This window comes from Vipera berus (assembly GCF_964194415.1).
Source record: "Vipera berus genome assembly, chromosome: W".
NCBI classification, from domain to species: Eukaryota; Metazoa; Chordata; class Lepidosauria; order Squamata; family Viperidae; genus Vipera; species Vipera berus.
This window is the reverse complement of record NC_138210.1, coordinates 56,311,483-56,330,181: the sequence shown is the minus strand read 5'-3', so window position 1 is coordinate 56,330,181 and position 18,699 is coordinate 56,311,483. Positions and strand designations below refer to the sequence as shown.

Below are 18,699 nucleotides of genomic sequence, written 5' to 3'. Positions count from 1 at the left end.
GACACAAGTTTCATCAGAAACTGTTTCCATGGCTGCATTCAGTATCTACAGCAATCCTCTTTAGGGCAGAGCTTTTCAACCAGTGGTACGGGTACCACCTGTGATACATTGGTACCTGGCAGTTGGTACGCGACCATCCTAGAAAAGTGGTAGCAAGGAAGGGGAATGGCAGCACCCTATAAGCCTGAGCAGGGGGTTGGACTAGAAAACCTCAAAGGTCCCTTCCAGAAATGCTCACAACAATGAAAACCTCGGACAGGAGGAAGAACGCCGTTGGGCGGGCAGGCAGGTGTCTTGCTCGGCTGTGGCTTGGGGGGGGCACTTTTTTCAGTGCCATTGTAACTTTGAACAGTCACTAAGCGAACTGTTGTAAGTCGAGGACTACCTGTACTTCATCACTTTTTTCCTTTTTGGGGGGTCATCAAGTTTTTGACACCTTGCTAGGCGACTGGTGGTACTCGGATGTTGCCATATCCTAAAAGTGGCACAATGGGTGAAAAGGTTGAAAAGCCCCCTGCTTTAGGGGGATCCAAAATGTGCCAAATTCCCTCTGTTCTGCACTTTGGGATCTGTACAGGAAGGGCTGCAGTCCAAGATTAAAACTTTTTAGAGGTGTTTTTTCTTAAAGAAGAACCCCGTACAGTCCCTAGCTGGCAGGTGCTTTATAATAGGGTGGTGACTCCTAGCTGGACCTACATTATTATAGCACACTGTAGTTTGTAAAATGCAAATCTTGCGGGATTCAGGGAGTTGGCTTCTTTTTTTTTGAAATTTTAAAAAGTGTTCAATCATTTATTACATACATTTATACATTTATAACTACTCCCGAGACTAGATTGGTAACAATATCGTACAATAAAGTGACATAATAATTCATCCTTCACATCTTCCTTGTGACAACCATCAACCGCTTAACCCAAAGCGCATCATCCATATTCAAGAGCAAAAAGATCAGTCAAATGTACCTGAAAAATGTTGCAGCCTTTACAGTACAAAAAATAAAAGAATAAAAACGATGCAAAAAGCAAATGTAATTAAACAAAGCGGTTTACTGCTGGACAATACACATACTTTGGCCTGTGACCCCAAATCTAATCACTAAGGATTAATGTGTGTGTGTGTGTGTGTGTGTGTGTGTGTGTGTGTGTGTATTGCATGACCCCATTAGCCTTTAATCACATGGAAAGAGTTATTAATATTCCTAGGCAATTCCATTACAATGCATAGGCATACCCAAATAAATTACTATGTTTAACCATTTTCTCCTCTTTTTCCTTGCTAATTTTTGCTGAAGAATTTCAAGGGCATTTCTCTATTATTTTTTTACTGACAAAACTGAAGATAAAATGACTGATGATGAAGGATTAGTCTAAGAAGCTGCCAGAATTTTTGGAAGTACTCATCCTGCTAGAAAGCATGGGACAGCACAAAGACAGGCAGAGACTATGGTAAGGTCACCCATTTCTCCCCACCCAATAGCAATATCTAGGTAACTTTCATTCAGTGTCGCCAACTTCCCCCTCACATACCAGAAAAGCAAAAGGAATAGAGTTAGATGCAAAAAAAAGCCTCTTTCTGTACAGACATTTTATATACCAGGGCTTTTCAACCAGTGGTACGGGTACCACCTGTGGTACATTGGCACCTGGCAGGTGGTACGTGACCATCCTAGAAAAATGGTAGCGGGGGGAGGGAATGAGCTGAACCGGTGGCAACACCGCACAAGCTGAGCGAGAGATGGCTGGAGCTGCAGGGCTGTCAGGGCTCAGCGGAAGCACCAGGATCAGCGCTTCTTCGGGGCTGTCAGGGCTCAGTGGAAGCACCAGGATTAGCACCAGGCTCCAACTAGAGCTTGGCGCTGAGCCCAGAAGAAGCGCCGATCAGCTGGAACTGTTGTAAGTCGAGGACTACCTGTACTTCATCACTTTTTTCCTTTTGGGGGAGGGTGTCAGCAAGTTTTTGACACCTTGCTAGGCGACTGGTGGTACTCGGATGTTGCCATATCCTAAAAGTGGTACAACAGGTGAAAAGGTTGAAAAGCCCTGTTATATACAACCCAATCCTTAATTTCAGAAGCGTTGCAATCTTTACAAGTAAGCCCTTCCTTTCTTCGGCCACTGCTGCATTATCGTGCATGACAAGGGCACACCGAACCGTCAGGCTCAAGTCATTTCAAGCTCCCAATGTGCCCTGTTCCTATTATGATTATTCTGGTGGTCTTTCAAGCGTCAGCAGGTCATTATGTCTGGATGGGGAGGAACAGGCTTCGACTCAACCCTGACAAGACTGAGTGGCTGTTCGTGCCGGCATCCCGGGAAATTCCGATTATCCCATCTCTGGCCATGGGGGGTGAGCTATTACCCCCCGTAGATAGGGCGCGCAACTTGGGGGTCCTTCTAGATTCACAGCTCTCTTTAGAAGAGCATATTGGAGCTGTGACTAGGGGGGCCTTTGCCCAGGTTCGCCTGGTGTGCCAGTTGCGACCCTATCTAGACCGGGATGCCTTGCGTACAGTCACTCATGCGCTCGTGACTTCTCGTCTAGACTACTGTAATGCTCTCTACATGGGGCTGCCCTTGAAGTCCACTCGGAGACTTCAACTGGTGCAGAATGCAGCCGCGCGAGTTGTGCTGGGGGCTTCCCGATACTCCCATGCTACACCTTTGCTCCGCGAGCTGCATTGGCTGCCGGTTGCTCTCCGGGTGAGGTTCAAGGTGCTGGTGATAACCTATAAAGCCCTACATGGCATGGGTCCGGATTACCTACGGCAACACCTGTGGCCGGCGTCAACTTCCCTCTGTCCAGTGCGCTCCCACAGAGAGGGCCTCCTCAGGGTGCCTCCGATGAAGGAATGTCGATTGGTGGCCCCCAGGGGGAGAGCGTTCTCTGTGGGCACGCCAGACCTATGGAACCGCTTGCCGGTTGAGCTCCGGACGGCCCCCAACCTTCGCTCCTTCCGGCGCGATCTCAAAACCTTTCTTTTTGAACAAGCTGGCCTGGTCTGATGGGTTGGGGTTGGGTTTTATAATCGGTTTTAACTTTTAATATGTATTAATTTATTATGGGCATTGTTGTTTAATTACTTTTTAATTTTTGTATCCTGTTTTTTATTATGTATTGCCCTGTTCACCGCCGAGTCCTTCGGGAGAAGGGCGGTATAGAAATTAAATTATTAAATTAAATTAAATTACAAGCTTCGGGCCCTTTTCAGGAGATCGAAACAACTTGCTGTGAACTCGTAACAAACAACTACATGGAACACAAAAGGGAACGTTTCAACCATTTTCACACTCCTTTAGGGCGGCGGTCTCCAAACCTGGCGATTTTAAAGACTTGTGGATTTCAACTCCCAGAATTCCCCAATCAGATCCCTGGTCTGGTGGACAGTGCTTAGAGGGGGGGGGGGGCAGATAAACTTCACGCTAGGGCAGGGGTAGGCAACCTCGGCTCTTTTATGACTCATGGACTTCAACTCCCAGAATTCCTGAGTCAGCTGACTCAGGAATTCTGGGAGTTGAAGTCCATGAGTCATAAAAGAGCCGAGGTTGCCTACCCCTGCGCTAGGGAAACCTGAATAAAGAGGAGCCTGGGTGCTTTTTCCGGGCTAAGATTCCAGTCTTTCCAGCTTACCAAGTGGTTGCCAGTTGGCCATCTGTTCCTCCATCAGCTGGGCCCATCCTGCATAGTGGTAGAAGTGCCGGACAACCAAAGGGAGATCAGCTTCTTGGCTTTCCCGGATTAGGTTTCCACTGTCGAGACTCTCCAGAAGGCTGAGCAGCCGCTGATGTTTCTGGATGGTCCTGGCGACACTGTGGGAAGAGGCAACTTCAGAGAAAGCACAGCTGGACTGAACGGCTGCACACTGCACTTCCAGCTGAGAGGAGTAGGCTATAGTACATTAAGAAAGAAACCAACTCTTCTACAGGCGGTCCTCGACTTACGACAAGCTGTTTACAACCGTTCAAAGGAACAGCAGACCTCGACAGGGCTACTTTGTTGTTGTTGTTAGCTGCAAAGTCGTGTCCGACCCATCGCGACCCTATGGACAACGTTCCTCCAGGCCTTCCTGTCCTCTACCATCTTCTGGAGTCCATTTAAGCTCACGCCTACTGCTTCAGTGACTCCATCCAGCCACCTCATTCTCTGTCTTCCCCTTCTTCTATTGCCCTCAACCTTTCCCAGCATGAGGCTCTTCTCCAGTGAATCCTTCCTTCTCATTAGGTGGCCAAAGTATTTTGAGTTTCAACTTCAGGTTCTGGCCTTCTAAAGAGCAGTCAGGGTTGATCTCCTCTCGGACTGACCGGTTTGATCGCCTTGCAGTCCAAGGGACTCGCAGAAGTCTTCTCCAGCACCATAGTTCAAAGGCCTCAATTCTTTGGCGCTCAGCCTTTCTTATGGTCCAACTTTCACAGCCATACATTGCAACTGGGAAGACCATAGCCTTGACTATACGCACTTTTGTTGGCAGGGTGATGTCTCTGCTTTTTAGTGTGCTGTCTAGATTTGCCATGGCTTTCCTCCCCAGGAGCAAGCTCTTTTATGACTCATGGACTTCAACTCCCAGAATTCCTGAGTCAGCTATGCTGAGGGGAAAGACAGAGGTTTCCAAGCTGAGCCATGCTGGCTCAGGAATTCTGGGAGTTGAAGTCCATGAGTCATAAAAGAGCTGAGGTTGCCTACCCCTGGTATAGTCCTTGACTTATGACTACAATTGAGCCCAAGGTTTCTGTTGCTAAGTGAGATAGTTAAGTGAATTTTGCCCCATTTAACAATCTTTCCTGCCACAGCTGTTAAGTGAATCACCGCAGTTAATGAGTTAGTAACATGCTTGTTAAGTGAATCAGGCTTCCCCATTGATTTTGCTAGGCAGAAGGTCGCCGGGGGTGATCACATGACCCTGGGACACAGCAACGGTCATAAATATGAACCAGGAGCCAAGCATCTGAATTTTGATCACATGATGATGGGGATGCTGCAAAGTTCGTAACTGTGAAAAAGGGACTGCCGTAACTTTGAATGGTCACTAAATGAACTATTGTAAGTCGAGGACTACCTACCTGTACTTGAAAACTGCTTCTGGACTTTGTGCTTGGGGTGGAAAAAAAGGAAACTTTGATTTTGGGTTTTATCGATTAGATTTGTTGTTATAGAAATGGCTAGTTTATGCTGTTAAAGGTAAAGGTTCCCCCGCCCATGCGTGCTAGTTGTTTCCGACTCCAGGGGCCGGTGCTCATCTCCGTTTCAAAGCCGAAGAGCCAGCGCTTGTCCGAGGACGTCTCCGTGGTCGTATGGCTGGCATGACTAGACGCCAAAGGCGCACGGAACGCTGTTACCTTCCCACCGTAGTGGTCCCTATTTTTCTACTTGCATTTTTACGTGCTTTTGAACTGCTAGGTTGGCAGAAGCTGGGATGAGTAACAGGCGCTCACTCTGTTACGCGGCACTCGGGATTTGACCCACCAAACTGCCGACCTTCTGATCGACAAGCTCAGCGTCCTAACCCAGTGAGCCACCGCGTCCCTTCAGTTTATGCTGTTATGTAAAAGTAAAAAGTTGAGGTTTGATGTTACTGTCTTATTCTATCGCACCAAAGGGAGTCGGAAGTCAATGCCTCTTTTTTGCTTTTCTCTCTTCTTTTCTACACTCTTCTTTTCCCTTTTCCCTCCCCTATTTTTCCTATTTGCTTTTGTATTTTTGTGTTTCATATTATAAACCAATAAAAAGAGAAGAAAGCTAAACAGCTGCCTCGCTTAGCAGCAGAACATTGGGGGGGGGGCGCAATTGTGGTCGTAAGTAGAGGACCATCTGTAAGTCGCCAAGATTACCCTCTTGTGACCGCCACTTACTTGTAAAGGTGTCGGGCTCGAACATGGCTGGGAATTAGGCTCCAACTTTCATAGGCTACTTTAGCAACACGAACAGCTTTGTTCACATCTTCTTGCTTGCCTTGGATTGTGGTGGCCAGTGGTTCCCCTAAAGGAGAGGGTGGGAAAAAAGGTGTTTTTTTTCCCTCCTGCAAAGTCTACCCTGAAATAACAATAGCACTTAGCATTTATATACTACTTCACAGTACTTTACATCCCTCTCTGAGCAGTTTACAGAGTCAGCCTATGGCCCCCAACGATCTGGGTCCTCATTTTACCGACCTGGGAAGGATGGAAGGCTGAGTCAACCTTGAGCCGGTCAGGATTGAACTCCTGGCAGTGGGCAGAGTCAGCCTGCAAGACTGCATTCTAACCCCTGCGCCACCACGGATTGATTGAAAGGTTCAGAAATTTTCTTAGCAATTTTGGAAAGCAGGATTTGCTATCGTTTTAAGGAATAGCGTCCGCCTTTTCTGTGAAGGGGAGGAAGAAATTAACAGCAATCACTGCCATTTTGGGACTTGGAAGAAAGTAAAGGCCACGTGAATGGCCTACGGCATCTCTTTAGCCCCAATTTATCAACAATTTCATGGCATTACAAGCAACACAGAGAACATACTTTTCAAGCCGCGGAGAAATTGAGTTTTCGGAGCAGAAGCATATAAAACACTAGACCACCGTTTCTCAAGCTTAGCCAGTTTAAATGAGGTGGATTTCAATTCCCCGAATTCGCTAGCCAGCAGAAATGCAGAATATACGAAGCCACCCACAAGTCACCCTCCCTTGTTCATTCGCCATCTTTACCTGTGGTAGGATTCTTGAGTGTGCTGGTCTCTCGTCCCTCTGGTTGCAGCCACTTGCCACCTATAAAGTGTCCGAATTTACGACCATGAGATTCCAGCCAGGACTGAGGAGAAAGAGGGAAGTGTCAGGTTGCAGGGGAAAAGAAGAATTTACCCTATACCTATTGAGATCTGTTTTGGTACATCCCAGCGTCCTCTTTAAATAATAATGGATACTTAGCAACCTTTTCTAGAAAACAGGAGGGAACAGCAAGTTTCAGGGAAGGAAGTTATAGCTTCAAAAAGTTGCTGGACTCTTGTTAGCCCCAGTCAATAGTCAGGGCCAAGAGGAGATCCATTACTGTCCCATCTGGAGATCCACTGTTTCCCTACCCACTCATCCACTCTGATCGAGAGGAAAAGATCAGAATATTCAGCTTTTTGGCATTCAGGTAGTCCTCTACTTACAACTATTCATTAGCGACTGTCCCATGTTACAATGGCACGGAAAAAGAAGGGACTTGCTGTTAGGTAGATGACTATGGCCTAACTGGTTGGGTTGGCAATATATATAAACTATGATTGTATTGTTGTAATAGAAACTGTATTGTAACACTTTAAATGTGTGATGATTGGCCAACGCTGTTTTTCCAATGGCCATAAGAGGGAGCTAGAGACATAACTTCTTTCTCTGTTATTCTCTCTGTTACGTTTGCTGTTACTTGCTGATTATTGTGGTTTGTGGGTTTGCTACTGTTTGCTAAACCTGAAGAACTGTGTTTTGACTTACGGACTGGTAAGAAGACTCTGTATTGGATAATCCTTGGACTATTGTTATTTGCTATCATCTCTTTACTCGTGTATGACCTGGACTGATTTTTTCTTGGACTGTGCTATTGTATTATTCCACAAGTAAAACCCTTTTACACACCTCAGTGTATCTGTGTGGTTGCTGCGTAAACCAGACTACTCTCAATATCCTCTTTTTCTGTGCAAGCTCTTGTTAGCTCAAGAGGTACTCTGCACTTCCTTATCACTTGCAACCCGTCTTCAGGCTTACAAGCATCCCCAAGGTCACGTGATCAAAATTCAGCTGCTTGGCACCCAGTACATATTTAGAATGGTCGCAGCATCCCAAGGTCACACGATCACCATGTGTGACCTTCCCAGTTGGCTTCTGACACGCAGTCCATGGGGGAGGCTGAATTTGCTTAATGAGGGCACGTTTCACTTAACAACTATGGCAAAAAAGAAGCTGTAAAATGGAGAGAGGCTCACTGAACAACTGCCCGGTGTTGTAACTTTTAACGATTGCTAAATGAACTGTTATAAATCGAGAACTACCTGTGCTATCGCGTTCATTTTCAAATCCATGCAAAGATGTTCACTGATTGATCAACCTGTTAAGCCTAAAGGTTGAGAAACACAGACTGTAGCAGGCTAGTTTAAAACTGCCAAGGAGTTGAAGGCTAAAATAATTTTTAGAGAGAAGTTAATCCTACTGTAAGGGTTACTATGGAAGGGTGAGAGAGTGTGAGATTGTGCCATAAAAGCCATTAATTTGGCTTGAATGCCAGGATACAGAATCCAAACACACACACACACACACTCAGTCCAACCCACCTCACAGGGTTGTCGTGGGGAAAAAACAGGAGAAAGTTATATATATTCCTGAGTTTATAAAAAATAATAAAGTAGGGATAAATAAGTAGGGTTTCTACAGACAGAAACACGGCTGCGCCATGGGTTCACCTGTGTCTCCCATTGCGGCCAATCTCTACATGGAAAAGGTAGAAACCAAAGCCCTAAACCCCTTCAAAGGAATTCCACCCTTACGTGGACGATACTTGGGTCAAGATCAAAACATAGGAATTGGAAGCGTTCACCAAACACATCGACTCTGTGGACAGATACATCAAATTCGCCGGGGAAGATGTTAAGGAAAGTAGTCTGCCCTTCCTGGACTCTGCAGTACACATTAAGGAAGACAGAAGCTGTCAGGACCCAACCCAAACCACGTCTTAGGAAGACAAAACTCTTGGAGCCAATTCTAGTCCAAAAAGAAATCTTTACTATGACACGCTTGGCTGTGGGAATACAAGACAGGATCTAATATTGTTCTACAAATTGAAACCTTATAAAGAGTTCCCTGTTCAATCCCCTTCCCTAACCCCATTTGGTCAGCCCCCCCATCATTTACCTCGTGTCATCCCTTTCGTGGGAAAAGGAACTTTGGATTTTATGGTTATTGCTCTTTTTCTTCAAAAGGAGACACAAGCCAGATGCCTCCTATCCTAGCCCTCCCTTTTGTTCCCCCAGTTCAAAAGGCTTCTCTGAATCTTTGAAATGCCTAAGGCTGGCTGAATCCTCATTCGTTCCTTCCTCCTCGGGATCCATGGAATATTGTTTTAAACATACATTTATGAATATGATATAAATGGATTCTGACAGAAGCCTTAACACTGAAGTTTACAGAACACCCCCCCCCACACACACAGAGATCAATATTTTACATTTTGATTCTCACCACCCCACTGGAGCACAAAATGGGAGTTATCAATTATCTACATTTAGGCAGGAAAAATCAAATGCACAGGTATAGTATAGGTGGTACCTTACTCAATAGTAGCAACTGTGAGAGGGATCTCGGAGCCCTAGTAGACAATCACTTCAATATGAGCCAGCAGTGTGCTGCAGCTGCCAAAAAAGCCAACACAGTGCTAGGCTGCATTAACAAGAGGGATAGAATCAAGATCAAGTGAAGTACTAATACCACTTTACAATGCTTTGGTAAGGCCACACTTGGAATACTGTATCCAGTTTTGGTCACCACGGTGTAAAAAAGATGTCGAGACTCTAAAAAGGGTACAGAGAAGAGCAACAAAGATGATCAGGGGACTGGAGGCTAAAATATATAAGGAACGGTTGCTGGAATTGGGTATGTGTAGTTTAACGAAGAGAAGGGCGAGGGGTGACATGATAGCAGTGTTGCAATATTTCAGGGGCTGCCACAAAGAAGAGGGAGTCAAGCTATTCTCCAAAGCACCTGAAGGCAGGACAAGAAGCAACGGATGGAAACTAGTCAAGGAGAGAAGCAACCTAGAACTAAGGAGAAACTTCCTGACAGTTAGAACAGTTAACCAGTGGAACAACCTGCCTCCAGAAGTGGTGAATGCTCCAACACTGGAAGTTTTTAAGAAGAGACTGGACAGCCATTTGTCTGAAATGGTATAGGGTTTCCTGCCTGAGCAGGGGGTTGGACCAGATGACCTCCAAGGTCCCTTCCAACTTATTATTATATAACCCTACACCACCGAGCTGAAGGTCTGCCTACCAGCAAAGATGGGAAAGAAAAAGAATAAAATGTATCAAGGAAGCCCTCAGAACGTGTGGCGATCTCAAGTGGGCATTCATCAAATCCCCCCAAAAAACCCAGCAGACCGTAACAGACAAAGAAAACCATAAATGAAGCAACGTAGTCATTCCATACGTTGCAGGAATATCGGAACAGCTCAGGAGGATCTTCAACCAACACAACATACGCGTACACTTCAAACCCACGAATACACTAAGGTAGAAGCTTGTCCACCCAAAGGATAGAACACCCCCACACAAACTGAGCAACGTGGTATATGCAGTACAACGCAGCGAGCAGATCTGTACATTGGGGAAACAAAACAACCACTTTGTGAACGCATGGCAAAACATGAGAGAACAAACCCATCAGGACAAGAGTCAGCAGTCCGATCTGCATCTAAAAGACAAAGGCCACTCTTTCGAAGACAGCAAAGTCCACATTTTGGACAGAGAGGACCGCTGGCTTGAAAGAGGGGTCCAAGGGGCCATCTAGGTCAAAACTGAACAGCCCTCTCTCCACAGAGGGGGAGGGACCCGACATCATCTATCTCCAGACTACAACACAGTCCTTTCAGCAGTTCCAAGAAGGCTCCACACCCATTTGCACCATTCAGGTGACCCTGATGACACAGGTAAACCTCCAGTGGCCTCAGTGACTCTCTAAAAGAATGCAAACGGCCAGCTGTCTGCAAGGAGTATAAATCCTTCCGTTCCCCACCATCCAGTCAGAGCTGAAGAAGCTTCTTGGATGAGAAGCGAAACGTCTTCAAAGAAAAAACAAGTCCAGTTGCCTCGTGAAAAAGCATCTTTGGGATAACTATGACCTGGATGACCGAGAATCTTCATAAGACATTTAGGGGTAAATAAATAGTCTCTTTCCCCACCCCACTCCCCCCAAATAACCTCCACAGGAAGAGATTTAAGCTAATGAGATACGAAAGGCTGCTCTAAAGCATGGGCAACCTTTAGCAGCAGAGGTTCCTGAACCCGGCTCTCTTTACAAGATCCCTCTTCCGCGTCTTTGCAGACATCTCTGTTTCGATTCTCTTCCTTTACGTGCCCAGGCCCATTCATCTTGTCTTCTTCCCCTGCTCCCTTCTCCTTCTGGCTCTTGTTCCACATTTGCCGAATCCAAGCCATCTCAGCTCCCCAAAGTTGCCGGTCTTTCTCCCGTTGGGCTTTCTCTTCTTCCCACAGCCCTTGAAATATCTTTTCTCTCTCTTTGAAATGTGTCCGGATATCCCGCACCAGCTCGTCAAATTTGTCATCCCAGGGTCTCTTCCGCCTGTTCCGGAGCTGAGCCAACTTCTCGCGCGTACTCAGCAGACTCCGTGGCCTGGAAAAAGCTGGTAGAAGGGAGGAATGAGATTATATTACTCAAGTGGCAGAGATGAAGACCAAAGCTATGAAGACCGGAGCTCTTCAGACAGGAGAACCAGCCTCTGACATACACACACCAATAAAGCAGCATGTTCTTTCATCATTCACATCAGACATGTCAAACACAAGGCCCGGGGGCCAGATCCGGCCTGCGAAGTGGTTTCATGCGGCCCGCGAAGCCATCCTGGAAACAGTGAGGGAACGGCCCCCACTGCCTTGGCCCTGGCCCAGAGACCCTCCTTCTGCCAGAGACCCTCAGATCTGTCCCACTCCTGCCCAGGCCCCCATAGGCACCCTTGATGCAAACGATGTAGAGCTAGCCATGCCCACCCAGTAGGCCATACGCACTCTAGCCACGCCCACCCAGCAGGCCACGCCCACCCAGGCCACACCCACCCGGCCCCCTGAGGGCAACCGCAATGCTGATGTGGCCCTCAGTGAAAATGAGTTTGACACCCCTGATTCACATAGACAAAGTGAGATTCAAAGAATCAAGAGGGGAGATCCGTAACCTCCACAAGGAACTCTGATGTAGAAACATCAAAAGAGGAAAAAAATATCCCTAAAACCCATATAATACAGTGAATATTAAATGTCTGGGGCAAAAAACCAAAAACAAAACCCACAATACAGGAGGGAGTATCATTGGAAAAAAGCAATAGGAAAAGGACGCTGAATTTAAGGACAGGTAGTCCTCGACTTACGACCACAATTGAGCCCAAAATTTATCTGGCTAAGTGAGAAATTTGTTAAGCAGGTTTTGTCCCATTTTATGACTTTTCTCATCACGTTTGTTAAGTGAACCACTGCAGTTGTTAAATTAGTAACGGGGATGTTACGTGAATCAGGTTTCCCCACTGACTTTGCTTGTTAGAAGGTTGCAAAAGGCGATCACATGACCCCGGGAACACTGCAACCGTCCTAAGTATGAGCCAGTTGCCACGTGCCTGAATTTTGATCATGTGATCACATGGGGATGGCGTATCGGTCGTAAGTGTGAAAGATGGTCATAAATCACTTTTCCAGTGCCGTTGTAACTTCGAAAGGTCACCAAGTGAACTGTTGTTAAGTCAAGGACTACCTGTATCAGTTCCTATTATCCTTTCCTGTCGGTCCCAACATGCCACCATAAAATGTTAAACATGGCACATTAAAATTCAATGTACAACAAATGTAAAGGTTGCAGGAATTGGGGATGTCTAGTTTAATGAAGAGAAGGACGAGAGGGGACATGATAGCAGTGTTCCAGTATCTCAGGGGCTGCCACAAAGAAGAGGGAGTCAAGCTATTCTCCAAAGCGCCCCGAAGGCAGGACAAGAAGCAACGGATGAAAACTAATCAAGGAGAGAAGCAACCTAGAACAAAGGAGAAATTTCCTGACAGTTAGAACAATTAATCAGTGGAACAACTTGGCTCTAGAAGTTGCTCCAACACTGGAGGTTTTTAAGAAGAGACTGGATAGCCATTTATCTGAAATGGTGTAGGCAGGGTTTTCTGCGTGGAGACCGGGTTTTCTGCGTGAAGACCTCCCTTAAGGGGAATAAAAGGTAAAGGTTCGCCCGCACATGCGTGCTAGTCGTTTCCAACTCTAGGGGCCGGTGCTCATCTCCGTTTCAAAGCCGAAGAGCCAGCGCTTGTCCGAGGACGTCTCCGTGGTCATGTGGCCGGCATGACTAGACGCCAAAGGCGCACGGAACGCTGTTACCTTCCCACCGTAGTGGTCCCTATTTTCCTACTTGCATTTTTACGTGCTTTGGAACTGCTAGGTTGGCAGAAGCTGGGACGAGTAACAGGCGCTCACTCTGCTACGTGGCACTTGGGATTCAACCCGCCGAACTGCTGACCTTCTGATCGACAAGATCAGCGTCCTAACCCACTGAGCCACCGCGTCCCCTAAGGGGAATAAAGCATCAAACTATTTGGCCATTCAGTCAACTACAAATCAGACCCAAGAGAAGACATTGTTAGCATTCTAGCCCAAACATGACAAAAGTAATGGTGAAACAGTTCAATCAGGCTTTTAAACAGCAATTCGCTTGCTTATCTCCGACAGTGAGCATCTGAAACTTTTAACTAAAAAACCCAGCAAACCAGCAGCACTTGTTGGAAATTAGAGATACGAATCTGAGCAGATCAGGAAATTGAGGTTAGTGGGTTCCAATTCTAAGCTCACATCCAGGGGGAAATCAGTTCCACTGAACTCAAGGGGACGTGGCTCAGTGGGTTAGGACACTGAGCTAGTCAATCAGAAGGTCGGTAGTTTGGCGGGTCGAATCCCAAGTGCCGCGTAGCAGAGTGAGCGCCTGTTACTCATCCCAGCTTCTGCCAACCTAGCAGTTCGAAAGCACATAAAAATGCAAGTAGAAAAATAGGGACCACTACGGTGGGAAGGTAACAGCGTTCTGTGCGCCTTTGGCGTCTAGTCATGCCGGCCACATGACCACGGAGACGTCCTCCTCGGACAAGCGCTGGCTCTTCGGCTTTGAAACGATGAGCACCGGCCCCTTGAGTCGGAAACGACTGGCACGCATGTGCGGGGGAACCTTTACCTTTAAGGAGATCAGAAATGAAGGAGTCGCTGACCCTGAAATCCATTCATTCTCTGATGTCTGGATAAACCGGTCTGGATTTCCCTCTCCCCCATACCCGGGATTGTACTGCTCCCTTTTCTACTCACCTCTTCGCTTTAGCCCGGTTCTCCAGGGGCCATCCAGATGTTCAGGGGTCTCCTGTTGGAGCAGAGGCTTCTCCACCACCCTGGATCTGCCAGGGATCTCCCCTGGAGACTTTTCCTGAGCAGGGTAGAGGTAAGCCCCATCTGCTGCCTCGCCTCCCCCGCGGGGGTCGGCCTCTTCACGTGGGGGGCTCTTCTCCTCCTTGATCAGGCCACCGGCCAACTGACGGTGGAGGATGGAGGGCTCCGCATAGATCACGCCCCCGACAGCCGTTTGAGAAGAGGACGACGAACAGGCGGGGGCGCCGGCAGGCTCGCCGGGCGGCTCCAGATCGCTGCCGTCGGTGACGGAGGCCTGGGTCCAGGCGTACTCGTCCTCCGGGTGCTGCGGATCCGGATCGAGCTCCGGATCGCTTTCCTCCTTAACGACGACCTGGCACCACGGAGCGCCGTCCCCGCCGCCACGGGCGCTGCTGCCGCCGCCGCCCAGGATGGCGTCGAGTTCGCGAAAGAAGCGGCAGCGCTGTCGGGCGACGCCGTCTTGCAGCTTGGCTTGCTTGTAACTTTTCTTGAGGTCTTTGCCTTTCGTCCGGCATTGATCCTCGTCGCGGAAATAGCCCTTCTCGGCCATGCGCTCCGAGATCCACTGGTAGACGTCGGCATTCCGGTGGCACCGGTTGAGCTGCGCCTGGATGGATTCCTCGCCCCACAAGGCGAGGAAATCCAGGGTCTCCCCGTGACTCCAAGTGGCCGCCCGAGTTCGAGGCACTTTAGGGCGATCCGTCGACCTCGGGCCCAGGAAGGAAGAAGGGGAAGGCGAGGACATCCCGGGACGGGAAAGGAAGCGGGGTGGGTGGGTGGCAGGGAGCAGAAGGACCAAATCAAAAGGAAAGACGGGCGTCGGGCGAGAGGGGGGGGGGGGAAGAGAAGGATCTGCCACCTCTATTTAATTAAAAAAAAATACAATCCCGGTGCACGCCGGGATATACCCCCCCTCCCTAACCCAGAAGACCGAGCGAGGCGAAGTAAGAGGGGCGGGTACCTCCGCGGTAGCACGTAACCCGAGGTGGGACTTTACTACGCAACTATTGGCCAACGAGCCCGTGGTATGCATATGAACCTGATTTAAATCGGGACTCTGGAGCCGTCTGCGCCGGCGCGATGGGGGTGGGGGTGTAATTTGCTTTGTACCCCCGGCCCGCGGAAACTGTTACCTCCCTGGGAACTCGGGAGTCAAAGCCGGTTCTCACGTTCTAGGGCAGGGGTCTTCAAACTTGGCCCTTTTATGACTTGTGGACTTCAACTCCCAGAATTCCTCAGCCAGCTTTGCTGGCTGAGGAATTCTGGGAGTTGAAGTCCACAAGTCATAAAAGGGCCAAGTTTGAAGACCCCTGTTTCTAGGGGGTGGGTGGGTGGGTTGCTTTTTCCTTCTACTCCTGATTTTTTTGGCCCGGCCTATGAAGGTTCCCCCTTCTTCCCCAGTTGAACCTAAATCCGGTTCTGTTTTGAAACAGGACACGCGGGCGGCGTTAACCCTGGATTGAATCGCAGTAGTTATTCCGGATTTCTCTACCGAAAGGGACCGCCAAGCAAAATGAAAGTCCCTATCAGCGATTGGAAATTCGGAGGTGGCGAAGCGGGGATGACATTGGTCTCGAGAAGAGCAACTCCGCCAAGAAAAGTTTCTTTCACACACTCCATTTCTCTCCCCCCCCATTGCTCCGGAGAGCCTCACATTCACACAGACCGTTTGCAAGAAACCCTCGTCCTACTCTGTTGAAGTTTGGTTCGTTCAGGTCCCGAAGCTTTCGCACGACGCTGATTTACAGATGTAAGGTTAAATCCGGCGATTATAGTCCCAATTGTGGGCTGGGACTATATTCACACACCATCTTCAGCCACAAACCTAAGTTTAAGGCTAAAGCTAGCTAATGTTGGGAGCGCGGTTTCAACCCGGCCAGGCGGAAGTTGCCAAAAACGCAGCCGCGTTAAGTCCCGATGTAGCAACAGCAAAATACTGAACACAACGGGGAAGTTACTACGGGTCCTAACGCTTGGGCTGAAACTCTTGGCGGTTGTGATTTTCTCCCAGAAAGGCACATTTCCTCGATGCAAATCTCCTTGGCTAAGGAAGAGGCTACGTTTGTCGATTAAAAACTAGGTGGAGAGAACCGAAGCAGAAGCGCTGCCGGTCGTATTACGAGTGGCGCAAAACCCGCCCGAGCGTCCCAACCAATAGCGCCTCGTCTTTTGAAGCGCTTAAATAACGTGCTATATACCTCGAAGACCCGCGGGAGTGACACGTCCTGAACCTGGATTTTCAGTAAAGGCCTTCGTACCCGAGCAGGAGCTCAGCCAGCCAAGCTTGCTGCCCTAGAGGGAGCGAAGGTCAGGGACAGAGGCGGCGGGGGGGGGGAACCAAAAAAGGCTAAAATATGGGGTAAAAAAAAGCCTTTTGGGGACTGTTTTTTTGGGCGGGGAGGGAGGAATCAAGATAGAGCAGGGGTCTTCAAACTTGGCCCTTTTATGACTTGTGGACTTCAACTCCCAGAATTCCTCAGCCAGCATGCCTGGCTGAGGAATTCTGGTGGTTGATGTCCACAAGTCATAAAAGGGCCAAGTTTGAAGACCCCTGAGATAGAGCAACGTCTCTGCGGGCTCGCTTTGGAACCCCCTCCTTTGCAAAACTTGGCTACCGGCCGCCGCAAACCACAATGGCTTAACGACGGCTTGTTGAGTTCTTTCCCCCGCGCTGAGCGCCAATAGCATTGTGGTTTAGCGCGACGCGGGAATCCCAAGCTACTTTCCTTCGGAGCCTACAGATCACGTTCCTCTTTACGCTCACTGGATCCTGCGCTCTCTCCGGCGGCGGGGGGCGGGGGGGTGGGTGGGGTTGTGCTCAGACGTGAGAGGGAATCCTTTCCAGCCCCTTACCTGGGCTTCCCCCAGCGCCTCCGGGACCGGCCCGTACTCCATGGAGCTGTAGAGATCGTACACTGAAGGGGTCCCTCGGCTGCTTTCCGTCGCCGAAGAGCCGGCCATTGACTCCTGTTTTAATTGCTCGGGCTTGACAGCAAAAAAGCAGCAACCCTCCAACGGAGCAGCATCCCCGCCGCTTTAATAAAAGAGGCACTTCCGACCTCCCAACTATCATAGAGTTCAGTTACTTGCAAAGAAGGGTCGAGACGTAAGGCTATAGACTGAGGGCGGAACATACCGACTATAGAGATAGAAAATAACTCTACAAATCATTGAGGTCCGTAGCATAGTGAAACAGCGCACGCATTCCTCTCCCAATTGATACTAGATGGCTTGGTAATTTTTCAAAATGATGTGCTCCGAATAAAAGCAAACATACGCCGTCGAAACCTGAAGGGCCAGTTTAGGGATCATCATGAAGAAAATCCATCTAAGGCGGGGGTCTTCAAACTCGGCCCTTTTATGACTCATGGACTTCAACTCCCAGAATTCTTCAGCCAGGTACACTGGCTGAGGAATTCTGGGAGTTGAAGTCCATGAGTCATAAAATGGCTGAGTTTGAAGACCCCTGATCTAAGGCATCGACAGCGTCTTAATGGCACCTAACCGATCAACCAAAAAACGAGAAGCAGAGAAAACAGTATTTTACAAATCTGCGACAGTGTGTACAAGCCAAGTATATTCTGCATCTTGAAACATCCATCCTCTTTCTAGTTAATCCTTTATACCAGTGTTTTTCAATGTCGGAAGAATTTCTCGGTTCGTTTCCAGCTGGGGAAAGCTGACGATGAAGAAATTTGAGGACAGCAGCTAAGGCAAAAAAATAAAATAAAATAAAAAATGACAGAGAAGTGACTTCAGCGTTCCTGCCTTGCAAGGTGGTCTCCCAGTCCTGAGTTGTGATTTTTATATGCTTTTTCTGCCCTAGGGCTGTGGGTTTTCTGGTTCCTTCTTTTGTGTTTTAATGGTTGTCCAATGTTCCCTTTCTTATCTTAAGTGATATTGTCAGGGAAAATAAATTAATACTTCCCTATCAGAGGGCGATGAACCGTGGTTCATTTGACGCATGGTAAACATCAGGTAAAAATAAACAAAACCGAGGCATATTCTACTGTATATAAAACTTTAATTGGAAAGCAAAAGAAAACTCCTAACTGACTACATCCTCTCATCACACAGAATACAAAGAGAAGAGAAAAAGTAAAAAAGTAAAGTGAGAAAACTTGTAGACATGCGCACTTAATAGCAGTTCTAGGCATGAAACCATAACATGGCTGGACATGTGACAATCACCTTGGTTACATTGATAAGATTACTATGCAGCTGGCAGAGAAACAGAGTGAGACGTGCGAAGCTGACAAACAGAAAAGAAACGCAGTGACAGATATTTCTTTTGTCCAGTTTCTATTTTGGGAGTTAATCCCATCAGGGGCAGGGCAAGGAGTTCTTGGCTTTGCTATCTGATTTTCCCAATTGCTGGCTTGCCTCAGGCAAGCGTGGGTTTTGCAACATTTTATGAGGTGTCACAGAAGTTCAACAAAAGGCTTTTACAGAAAATAAAAGTGTGTCTGCATGTTTTTCTAATTTTTTTTTTTAATTTTAATTCCATTTATATCCCGCCCTTCTCCGAAGACTCAGGGCGGCTTACAAGCTTAGCAGTAGC

At 47.9% G+C, this 18,699-nt stretch overlaps 1 protein-coding gene across 1 annotated transcript in view; it reads right to left on the bottom strand.

Moving 5' to 3' along the window:
• Positions 1-14,937, bottom strand: part of LOC308676096 (aldehyde dehydrogenase family 16 member A1-like) — a 55,068-nt gene extending 40,131 nt beyond the window's left edge. Inside the window, exons 1-5 of the mRNA XM_081341820.1 lie at positions 14,061-14,937; positions 10,967-11,349; positions 6,669-6,771; positions 5,847-5,973; positions 3,631-3,809 (exon numbers count right to left, since the gene is read on the bottom strand). Of these exons, the coding sequence (XP_081197946.1) occupies positions 3,631-3,809; positions 5,847-5,973; positions 6,669-6,771; positions 10,967-11,349; positions 14,061-14,883 (1,615 nt within the window). The 5' untranslated portion in view covers positions 14,884-14,937. The remainder of the gene's footprint in view (positions 1-3,630; positions 3,810-5,846; positions 5,974-6,668; positions 6,772-10,966; positions 11,350-14,060) is intronic.
• Between the last annotated feature and the right edge of the window lie 3,762 nt (positions 14,938-18,699).